We start from the raw sequence: 12,295 nt of genomic DNA, 5'->3' as shown, positions 1-12,295 counted from the left end.
TCCAGTTCAATTTCTTTTTATTAAAGTGCTTTCAGTAGATAAACAGTGTCATCAACAATCAACACAGATTTTACTGAAATATTCACAAATAAAATTCTCTATAAATCACTCAATGTTCTTCTAAGTAGTAACAGTAAGTCTTTGGAGGTTGGTTAATCTGAATTTATTCCTAACCACATGGGTTCTCAAATTGGAAGATTCAGATCAGTTACTTTAACATATGGGGCTGGCTGTCATTACCTGAATACTATCCCAGCAAGTCAGCGAAAAAATGTTGTGATTTGAAACTAATCACTTTTCTTGGTATCTCAGTTTCTCCATCTGCACTGAGAATATTCTCTTAAACAAGATTTGTAAAAAAAGTATGAAATGTTAAAGCTTGCCTCCGAAAGCATTCATGTGCATATTTTTAAAAGGGCAACTTATTTGTTCTTGACACAAATTAAATACTATATGGTTTTAAGAGAAATAGATTGATGACTGCTCTTTCCTTGAAAATTGTCTTTTCAGTTAAACCACATTAAAATAGATTAATAGGATTTGCAGATGATATGCTCAGTGAATTACTTTGATTGCAGCGAGGACAGCTGTCCTACTCAGGTAAAATTTACCAATTATTTCAAGAAGTGTTCATCCATTACATATATTCTTCATGACCTTTCCATAAAAATAGAAATCCTACTACCCTAAAGCTCAAAGAGGTGAAATCCAAGCTTTAGTTAGAGTTCTGGTCTAGCTCCTTTGGATATGGTTAATAACTGTATCATGACTTCCAAATCAAACTGTAGTTGACAAAGTAAATAAGCCATTTTTTTACTAGACTTCCTGTCACAAATTGACCTGATGCTATCATAAAAACAATGCAGTAGTGTCTCTGTTGGGGGGAGGGCATTTAAAATAAAAAAGCTTGAAAATATAGATGACATAACTGTGGGGACAGAAGAGAAATAAAATGATCCTGATTGAATCAGAAGCTTTTCTAAAAACTTTGTTTCTGTCAAGAAGTACGTGATTTTTTAAAAAGATTTATTTATTTATATGAGAGAGAGTGCGTGGAGTGGGGGAGGGACAGAGGAAGAGAGAGAATCTCAGGCAGACTCCCTGCTGAATGCTCTGGCATGATCTCATGATCTAGTGATCATGACCTGAGCCAAAATCAAGAGTCAGACACTTAACTGACTGAGCCACCCAGGTGCCCCAATAATATGTGATTCTGCTGTAAAAGAAATTTAGAGGTTGGTACATCAATCCCTGTATTTTCAAAGAAATGTGCAATATTTTTAGGTAGGAACAATATTGCTAAATCTCCACATGACACTTTGAAAGCACTTGCAGTAAAAAGGAAAAAAATATCATTAATTGACATAGAAGAAAAATGGTAAGCTGTGATGCTCTTGGTACTCTATCCAATTAAAAAATAAATCGATCATGAGCAGAAATGGACATGCCATCTCAATAAATAAAACCTCCTGCAGTTACTTGTCATTTAAAAAATGAATTGGATGAAAAGGATGACTTTTTACAGTGTACTCAGTCATTTGAAGACTGAAGTAGATTCAGAAAAACATGAAACATCCTTAGAGGAGGCCTATTTCAGACTGCCTATGGCAGAGCAGTCCATGCCCTATACAGTATACACAGAGAAATAATTTCAGATTGAACATACATCTCTTCAGGAGTAGAGGAAAAAACACTTTACACAATATACCTTACTGTAACATGCAGTCTTTAGGTAAATCATCATCCTTTACAAAGATGCAGGTGCTCTAAAATCATCTTTGAGCTAATATATTTTTTTGAACTAATAATTTTAGAAAGAGGTGTCAAAATTTTAAATTTAAAATCTAGACTTAATTTCAAACTTGAAAGTCCTAGGAATCCAGAGTGAGCAAGAAGGAAATGTTCTCCCTATTTTATGACTTGCCTCTCTCATTATCTACGACGAATATCATGGGTCAAATGCTATCATAAACTTGTTCTCACTTTTTGGGCCAGCAAAGGCTAGCCTAGTTCTGGGTAAGACTAAAGCAGGGAGCAATCCCACAAAAGAGCCTGCAGGACTGATCCAGCAGATTTTCATGGCCAGCTGGGTACCCAACTGACTCCAGGGCAAGTTGACCAATTTGTTGTGACTCAGGATCCTAGCCTTGCTCTATCTCCAGGCCCAAAGTCCCCAGGATGGCCCTGCACCACACTGGATGTCCTTGGGCTAGGCCAGCTCTCCCCTGGACAAGCATTCTCAGAGCTGGAAACAGAGGCTAAAAGGGAGGGTAGGCAGAGCACCATTTATTGGAACCAAACCCCATCTATTAGATGCTTTGTTCTTAAGAGCTCAGTCAGTGATTCTGGAGCAGCTCCTCCCAACAGATGGGCTGTGAAAACACCTCTCTCTCCAGCCACAGCTCATATGAATAGTGGAAGTCCTCAGGCAGATCCAACCTCTGCCCCAGCACACTCTGCAAGCAGTTATCCACAGGTGAAAATTCAGAGTCCTGGGGTTTGTCATACCGGCGGCTGTTAAAAGCCTCAATATTGGCCCTCAAGGTACATTCTTCTGCTTGGAAGTCCCATGGCCTGGCATCGATGTCTGTGTTGGGAAGAGAGGAAGAAGAACATGTATATAACTCAGGACTCTGCTCCTCTTATCATAAAGCATGGCCTATGGGATAAGAACAATGAAACGGGGGCTCCTGGGTGGCTCAGTGGTTGAGTGTCTGCCTTTGGCTCGGGTCGTGATCCCGGCATCTTGGGATCGAGTCCCACGTCAGGCTCCTCGCAGGGAGCCTGCCTCTCTCTCTCCGTATCTCTCATGGATAAATAAAATCTTAAAAAAACAACAACAACAAAGAATGAGACTGCTCAGAATTTCCTTTTTGTGGAGGGCAACATACAAAGTAAGTGCATAATATACTGCCACTCCAGGTTAAAAAATATACTTGTATATGCAGAGACTGTTTGTTTTTTTTTAGATTTTATTTATTTATTCATGAGAGACAAAGAGAGGACAAAGGGAGAAGCAGGCTCCCTGTGGGGAGCGTGATGCAGTACTTGATCCCAGGACGTGGGGATCTAGACTCAAGGCAGATGCTCAACCACTGAGCCATGCTGGTGCCCTAGAGACTATCTTTGGAAGGGTAGTCTACACTGCTAACAGTGATTACCACTGAGAAGGAAACAGGTCCCCTGAGAGAGATAGACTTTTTTTTTTTTACTGTACTTTTCATTTTTTTTAAAGATTTTATTTATTTATTCATGAGACACACACACACACACACACACACACACACACACACACACACACACAAGAGAGGCAGAGACACAGGCAGAGGGAGAAGCAGGCTCCATGCAGGGAGCCTGACATGGGACTCGATCCCGGGTCTCCAGGATCATGCCCTGGGCTGAAGGCGGTGCTAAACCACTGAGCCACCTGGGCTGCCCTTCATTATTTTACTTTCTTACTAGTTATATGTATTATATTTTCGAAAATGGCAACTCAATTCCCTTTACTGAGCTTTCCTAGGGGACAGGAGTTACCCATTTCAATGGAATCATCAGCTCTCAAGGAATGGAAAGAGGCAGGAAGGGGTACAACCAGGAGAATCAGAATGGATCAATTCTGAAGACTTTACTGATTCCCTGTGACCTCTCCCAGCATGTGATAAGTGTATGTGTTGGCTTATGTTAAAATTATTAGGTGAAAGCTTCTAGGAAGGTAAAAAGAGAAAACAGATAATCTGCTTTATTCTATTTATCCCACTCAGACACTTATTTCAGGGCTAGAGATCTGTCTTTCCCCGATCTCTTATGTCTCACACTCAATGGTATATATATATATATATATATATATATATATATATATATATATATATATATATATATATATTATTTTAAATAGTCTCTAAACCCAACATGGGGCTCAAACTCATGACCCCAAGATCAAGGGTACATGCTCTACTGACTAAGCCAGCCAGGCCCCCATAATGGTGTATCTTAAGGAAGTACAGATTGGGTTTGGACTCATGATGGCAGCAACAACAGACATGCCATTTGCAGGATAAAACATTTTCATGTTTTAAAAACCTACAAGAATTTAAATAATTAATTGGCTTTATGTCTCATAGAAGTTGCTCCTGGCTTGTTATCTGCCAATCATATACTTCCCTTAGTTTTGTGGGTTCTTTACTGCAGCATTCTCTAAAATTCAGGCAGGTTACAAATCCCAGCAAAGACGAGTAATTAGTCATTTTACCAAAAATTCTTAAATACAATTATGCAAATAATGGTCAAATCCTACTATAGCAAATGTCAATACAATGAAAAAGCTCTCCAAACTAAATTCTTCCAAACTTTGGTGAATCTATCATACGTCAACCAGATATTATAATGTCTCCTAATGTGAGACGATACGCAGTTCCCAATGGTACCTCAAATGTACCATAGCTGAAAAGTTTAAACTGAATCCATCGAACCTTCAGATCTAACTTTCAGTTTAGGGACACCTGGGTGGCTCAGTGGTTGAGCTTTTGCCTGCTGCGCAGGATGTGATCCTGAGTCCCAGGATCCAGTCCCACATTGGGCTCCCTGCGTGGAGCCTGCTTCTCCCTCTGCCTGTGTCTCTGCCCTCTCTCTGTCTCTCATGAATAAATAAATAAAATCTTTATTAAAAAAATAACTTTCAGTTTATAGGTAATATGAGAGATAGAGATAAAAGGTAAATGATGCCACAAAGAAGCTAGAGATAAATCCAGAAGGTGGATATTCTGCAGGGTGAATGACCTAGTTCTTCAATTAGCATTATGGAAAAAAATGAAAACAAAACACTGCTAGATTTAACAAATAAAAGGATAGAACAGCCAGATGAATTTGTGGCTCTGGGCTGGATGATGACTTGGAAAAAACAGCTTTAAAAAACATTTTGTGGGGGGTGCCTAGCTGGCTCAATCGGAAGAGCATGTGACTCTTGATCTTGGGGTCATGAATCTGAGCCCCACATTGGGTGTAGAGATTACTTAAATAAACAAAACTTTAAAAAAAAGAATATTTGGGGGCAACTGGGGAATTCTGAATATGGACTTATGATGTAAATAATGTTAACTGAAAAAAGATGATGAAAAGGAATGTATAATTTTTTTATTTTTATTTTTAAATTTTCTTAAAGTAAAAAGTATACATATGTAAAGAAAAAGATCTAGAAGAATATACAGTAAGATCTAACAGTAACAATCTTCAGGTGGTACAAAGGCATAAATATGGTGATATAGTAAGTTTTTTGACTTGTATTTTCTAAGTTTTTTTTTTTTTTTTTTTTTAAGTTTATTCAGGTAATATCTATATCCAACTTGGGGCTTGAACTCAACCTTGAGATCAAGAGTCATGTCCTCTTCCAACTGAGCCAGGAAGGCTGCTTTTTTTGCTTTATCAAATTGCTTTTTAATAATAAAAGGTTATTTTAATTTTAGAAATCTCTTGGAGAAATCTGTCTTTTAAAGGAATGTTTTCAAAAGGGGGTAATTATCTCAATTTGCTTGTTTTATAAAATGGGAAAAAAATTTTAAAGCAAACTCTATCTACAATGTTGGGCTCAAACTCTCAATCCTGAGATCACTAGTTGCATGTTCTCCTGACTGAACCAATCAGCCAGGTGCCCCTAAAATGGATTTTTATAGTTAATATAGGACCAGAGCACATGCTAGAATTTGGGGCAGTAACCTTAAAGTTTGTTATATCAGTACCTGCCTATAATCACATATTTTCTCATCCAAACTAAACTATGTAACAATTCATACCAAAAGAGTAGAGATAAATGTTTATTTAGTTTGTTTAAATAACTGGGCAACTCCTGGAGGTCAAGAGCTCTGACAATACTCACCATTCCCATAAGCCCAGTCATCATTCATGCGGTGGCGTACTTTCTGATAGATGGCTGACATGGTTTTCATGTTGCTTTTCCTCCACTGGCGCCCCAAATACTTGGTCTGTATTTTTAGCAGCTTCAGAACATAAAGTTGCAGCATGGCCTGTTTGACCTTGAGGGCTCGCTTTAAGATTGGAGCAGATTTGAATACTACCAGCATCTACCCATTTGAAGAGAGGTGGGAGTGAATAAAGGCAGATAAGCTTCTTGCAACTTCCAACTCACAGACAAATTAAGCCAAACTTAACTGGTCTCAATACCCCTGGGGAGCTTTTGGGAATCTATGGTCCAGGTTCTATTCATATTTAGTCTTCAAGAACATAGAGGAACCACTCCATTTATATGTCACAATTCAAATTTTCTAATATTCAAAGTACATGATATAAAGGCAAAATAATTGTTCAGCCACACATCCCATTTCTACTGTTACCAGCTTCTTATGTATCTCCTGGATACATAATTCTATGTACACATATATTATTTTTATTAACAAAACCCACAGCCAACTACATATCCTGTCACATTGTTCTATACCTTGCTTTTTATTTAACAATGTATCTTGAAAGTTACTCCGTATCAGTACAGAATTGCCTCATTCTTTTTTTCCTGCCTCATTCCTTTTAATGGTTGTATAATATTCTATTATAAGGATGTACCAATATTATTTAACCAGTTGGTCCTGTATTAACAGGCTTTAGGTTGTTTCCAATCTTTCATGATTTGTACTGCAATGAATAATCTTAGACTTGCATCATTTGGGATGTGCTTATAATCCAAATAACAATGCTAACTTTCCAACCAGAGCTGCCCTGGGGGATAGTCCATTTTCAGCTCCTTGTAAAGAAATGGACTATGAATAATTATTTCATATAGAATAAGTGCCCAGAATTAGGTGCTCACCTTATGTAGCATTCAGAGCTCTATAGAGCTCACAAAGCAGGAAGTCCATAAATAATTAAGACTAAAAAAATTTAGTCAGATGGACACTACCACTATCTGAAGCCCCACTCACCATTGTTCTGGAATGCTTCCATTTGGTCAGTTTATTGAGTAGCCTCAGAAGGTTGATGCAGGAAAAGAGGTTCCTCCAACAGAACTGGTTGTTGTCTCCAGCTTCCTGTAATAAGGCAGGCCCACCATTACCTCAATACCTATAAGGCTTTCATTCCCACAGAAGCCTGAAATGCTACCTCCTCACCATTCTGCTCTTCACACACTAAGGCCTTAAAGCATGCAATACACTTCATCTGAAAGCACACAGCTGACAATCCTGGAAGGCTTAACCTAGAGCAAGTACTGATTAGAAAGAGGATACATGAACATAGGAACTTCACTCAAGCAAGCCTTCTTGTGTTACTTTCTGCTTTAAAATCAGAAAAGAGATGATAGAATTTAACCCCCATATACCTTGTACTTATATAAACTGTTTACAACTGCTAGGAGTTATTCTGGTAGATTCCTTCCTTCCTCCTTTTCTTTCTTCCTTTCTTCCTTTTTTAAGTAGGCTGTATGCCCAATATGGGGCTAGAACTCATGACTCCAAGATCGAGTCATGCTCAATCTACTGATTGAGCCAGCCAGGTGGCCCTATTCTGGTAGATTTCAAACTATGTTGGATAGATCTGATATTCATTATGACTTAATTTTTAAAATCATCTTCCATCCTCCTTTATCAAACTCTATTGCAGTGAATTGCTTAATTCTCTAGCATGGAAGCAAAAATGGCAGATGGTAAATTCTAACCAGGCGTTTCTCTTGTATGTTTATTGATAGCTTGTGAACACCCAACCAGAGATAACAGATGGATGTCAGATTAGAAACAGGTATCTACTCACAGAAAATCTTTCAAGGACAAAAATAAAGAGTTCTTCTGGATTTGGGGGTCTGTAAATATACTGGAATCAAAAGCTATGTAAATCAATGAGCATGCATGGTAGCCAAACTTAACATCTTGGAAATTCCTCATGCCTACAATTTGATTGGAGAATGTAAGAGTATGAGACAATATGTAGAAGTGAACTGTTGTCTGAAGAATGGAAAATTACCCCCTCCTTTACCAAATTTATCCAAAGCAAGCAAGACAGACATACATCTAACATGGAATGAACATCCAAGATTATTAGGCTCTACTAAGAAATAAATAGGACTACTAAGGGTCAAAAAGTTCCAGGAAAACTTTTTGAAATATTATTTAGAAAAATATGTTCTCCTTCCTGTAGTAAATGTTCAATATTGTGTTTAGAACTAGTTCCTGGAGAACCATCTATTTCCTTCTAAGAGAAACTTCCATGGGAGTTTCCACTCTAGTGCATCAGCTAGTAGGCTTGCCCAAAACAGGTAGGTTCTATAGATGTTCCATCTTGTGTGTCTAACAGTGGAATGAACTCTTAAATGTTTATTATTTTTTTTTAAGAAGCAGGGGAGGTGATCCCTGGTTGGCGCAGCGGTTTAGCGCCTGCCTTTGGCCCAGGGCGCGATTCTGGAGACCTGGGATCGAATCCCACGTCGGGCTCCTGGTGCATGGAGCCTGCTTCTCCCTCTGCCTGTGTCTCTGCCTCTCTCTCTCTCTGTGACTATCATACATAAATAAATAAATAAATAAATAAAAAATAAAAAAAAAATAAGAAGCAGGGGAAACAGAGAACATATGGGAGAAGCTATGTATATCTCCACTATGAGCTTCCTTTATCCTGATTTCTAATATGATAGCAGCATAAAGAGCCTTGCATTCCTTAGCACTTCAAAATATAATATGGAAGAGGTGCCTGGCTGGCTCCATTGGTAGAGCATGAGACTCTTAATCTTGGGGTCTGAGTTCAAGGCACATGTTGGGTGTAGAGCTCACCTTAAAACAAAACAAAACAAAGCAAAACAAAGCAAAAAAAGGGGTGTGGCTGTAGAAGTAGCACTGGAGTAGATAGTAGACACCTGGATAATGGCTTTGACCATGGCTGTATGATGGTAGATAAGTCATTTCCTTGTTTCTTGTAAGAGGTTGAATTACACCATATTTCAGATCCTTTCACCTCTGATCATTTAATTTAGTACTGTGTAATTTCTCCATTTGGTTCAAAAGTGAAGTTTTAAGTGAAAGTAAGCTGATTGTGACTACCTTTTCATCAAAGGTCAGTCTCAAGAGTCCCAGGAAAGACACTTTAGTTTCTTCATGAAGATGGTCTCATCTGCCCAGGGCCTTACTCTCTTTTCTTTCTGATAATGCTGCCCCACTGACCAAAACTAGTCCCATTTCTTGCCTCATCAGATGTTGCCTGAAGTGGTCACTGAAAGAACACAGGTGCCTGGGTGGCTCTGTTGATTAAGCATCTACCTTCAGCTCAGGTCATGATCTTTTTATTTTTCCAAAGATTGATTGATTGATTGATTTATGAGAGATGGAGAGAGAGAGAGACAGAGGGAGAGAGAGGAGCAGGCTCCCTGCAGAGCAGAGAGCCTGATGCAGGACTCCATTTCAGGACCCCAGGATCACAACCTGAAAGCAGATGCCTAATCTACCGAGTCACCCAGACACTCTCTTCTTTTTTTTTCTTTTTTAAAAGATTTTGGGATCCCTGGGTGGCTCAGTGGTTTAGCGCCCGCCTTTGGCCTGGGCCGTGATCCTGGAGTCCCCAGATCGAGTCCCATGTCGGGCTCCCAGCATGGAGCCTGCTTCTCTCTCTGCCTGTGTCTCTGCCCCTCTCTCTCTATGTCTATCATGAATAAATAAATAACATATTTTAAAAAAATAAATAAAAGATTTTATTTATTTACTTGACAGCACGAGCACAAGCAGGGGGAGAGGCAGATAGAGGGAGAGGGAGAAGCAGACTCCCCAAGGAGCAGGGAGCCTGATCCCAGGACCCCAGGATCATGACCTAAGCCAAAGGCAGATGCTTAACTGACTGAGCCATTCAGGCTCCCCAATAAATAAAATCTTAAAAAAAGAAAGTAGGAAATAAAGAAAGAAAAAAACACATGCTAGTCAATGCCCTCTCAGGATAATGCATCCCAGGGTTGTTGTCTGTTTGTAGCAACAGGCTCTGCATGGAGCCCTGCTTAAGCCTTCTGCCTTTTTCCAAACCAACAGATAATCCATTTTTCAGCAGACCTCTAGCTCCATGGGATGCCTTTTCAGATTTGCCAGACTTGAGGGGTTTTTGTTTTCTTGTTTATGTTAATTTAATTTTTCTCTTTTTTTGGGAGGGCAGAACTCAGCATACTGAGTAAAATGTAAACTTCTGTGGAGAGATAGATTTTATGAGCAGCAGCACTTGGCCATATTATCTTGTTTCTGTTACTTCACACTATCTTTTTTTTTTTTTTTTTTTAAGATTTTATTTATTTACTCACGAGAGACACAGAGAGAGAGAGGCAGAGGGAGAGGCAGGCTCCATGCAGGGAGCCTAATGTGGGACTTGATCCCGGGTCTCCAGGATAACACCCTAGGCCAAAGGCAGGCACTAAACTGCTGAGCCACCCAGGCTGCCCTACTTCACACTATCTAAAGCAAGACCTTTACTCACTTTCTACTGGTGAAAGTTGAAAAAAGAAAACATTTGCCCATGTTTCACTTGTATAAACACTTGTTTACAAAAGCAATCCCATTTACAACTGCACCAAAAATAATAAAATACCTTGGAATAAACTTAACCAAAGAGATGAAAGATTTATACTCTGAAAACTATAAAACACTGATAAAAGAAATTAAAGAGGATACAAAGAAATGGAAAGGCATTCCATGCTCATGGACTGAAAGAATGAATATTATTAAAATGTCTATACTACTCAAAACAATGTATAGAGTTAATGCAATCTCTATCAAAATACCAACAGCATTTTTCACAGAACTAGAACAAACAATACTAAAATTTGCATGAAACAACAAAAGACCCTGAATAGTAAAGAAATCTTGAAAAAGAAAAACAAAACCGGAGGTATCACAATTCCAGACTTCAAGTTATATTACAAAGCTGTAGTAAGCAAAACAGAATGGTACTGCCACAAAATAGACATACAGAGCAATACAACAGAATAGAAAACCCAGAAATAAACCCACAATTAGGGCAGCCCTGGCAGTTCAGCGGTTTAGCACCACCTTCAGCCTAGGGCCTGGTCCTGGAGACCCGGGATCGAGTCCCATGTCAGGCTCACTGCATGGAGCCTGCTTCTCTCTCTGCCTGTGTCTCTGCTTCTCTCTTTCTCAGGAATACATAAAATACATTAAAATAAAACACCCACAATTATATGTTCAATTAATTTTTGACAAAGTAGGAATGAATATACATAGGGAAAAAGTTTCTTCAACAAATGATGTTGGGAAAACTGGATAGCTATGTGCTTAAGAATGAAAATGGAACACTTTCTTTCAGCATACAAAAATAAACCCAAAGTGGATAAAAGATCTATGTGTGAGACCTGAAACCATAAAAACCTTAGAAGAGAGCACAGGCAGTAATTTCTCTGACATCAAACCACAGCAACATATTTCTAGATATGTCTCCTGAGGCAAGAGAAATAAAAGCCAAAATAAATTATTGGGACTACATCAAAATAAAAAGCTGCACAGCAAAGGAAACAAAACTAAAAGGCAAACTATGGAATGAGAAGATATTTGCAAATGACATATCACACAAAGGGTCAGTATCCAAAATATATAAAGAACTGATACAACACCCAAAAAACCAAATAAGCCAATTAAAAATGGGCAGAAGGCATGAGCAGATATTTCTCCAAAGAAGACATTCAGATGACCAACAGACAGATGAAAAGATATTCAGTGTCACTCATCACCAGGGAAATGCATATCAAAACTACAATGAGATATCACCTCATAGTGGCCAGAATGGCTAAAATCAAAAACACAAGAAACAACAAATGTTGGTGAGGATGTGGAGAAAAAGGAACTCTCTTGCACCATTAGTGGGAATGTACACTGGTTCCTCAAAAAGTTAAAAATAGAACTATTCTATGATCTAGTGATTGTACTACTCAGTATTTAATCAAAAAAATACAAAAACCTTAATTCAAAGGGATATATGCATCCCTATGTTTACTGCAGCACCATTTACAATAGCCAAGATATGGAAGCAGCCCAAGTGTGCATTGATAGATGAATGGATAGAGAAGATGTGGTATATAAATACAATGGAATATTTTTCAGTCATATAAAAGAATGAAATATTGCCTTTTGGAACAACATGGATGGAGTTAGAGAGTATAATACTAAGTGAAATAAATAGAAAGATAAATACCATATGGTTTCCTTCATGTGTGGAATTTAAGAAACAAAACAAATGAGTAAGGGAAAAAAAGAGAGAAAGACAAACCAAGAGACTCTTAACTATAAAGAGTACACTTATCATGATTAGCACTGAGTAATGTATA

At 38.4% G+C, this 12,295-nt stretch overlaps 1 protein-coding gene across 2 annotated transcripts in view; it reads right to left on the bottom strand.

The window, feature by feature from the left end:
* Positions 1 to 12,295, bottom strand: part of STRIP2 (striatin interacting protein 2) — a 48,190-nt gene continuing 35,895 nt past the window's right edge. For both annotated transcript variants that reach the window (XM_041728099.1, XM_041728100.1), the window contains 3 exons: positions 6,927 to 7,031; positions 5,870 to 6,074; positions 1 to 2,587 (listed from right to left, as the gene is read on the bottom strand). In XM_041728099.1, coding sequence (XP_041584033.1) covers positions 2,337 to 2,587; positions 5,870 to 6,074; positions 6,927 to 7,031 — 561 coding nt within the window. In that variant the 3' untranslated portion in view covers positions 1 to 2,336. The remainder of the gene's footprint in view (positions 2,588 to 5,869; positions 6,075 to 6,926; positions 7,032 to 12,295) is intronic.

This window comes from Vulpes lagopus, chromosome 13 (genome assembly GCF_018345385.1).
Source record: "Vulpes lagopus strain Blue_001 chromosome 13, ASM1834538v1, whole genome shotgun sequence".
NCBI classification, from domain to species: Eukaryota; Metazoa; Chordata; class Mammalia; order Carnivora; family Canidae; genus Vulpes; species Vulpes lagopus.
This window is presented reverse-complemented; position numbering and strand designations above follow the sequence as displayed.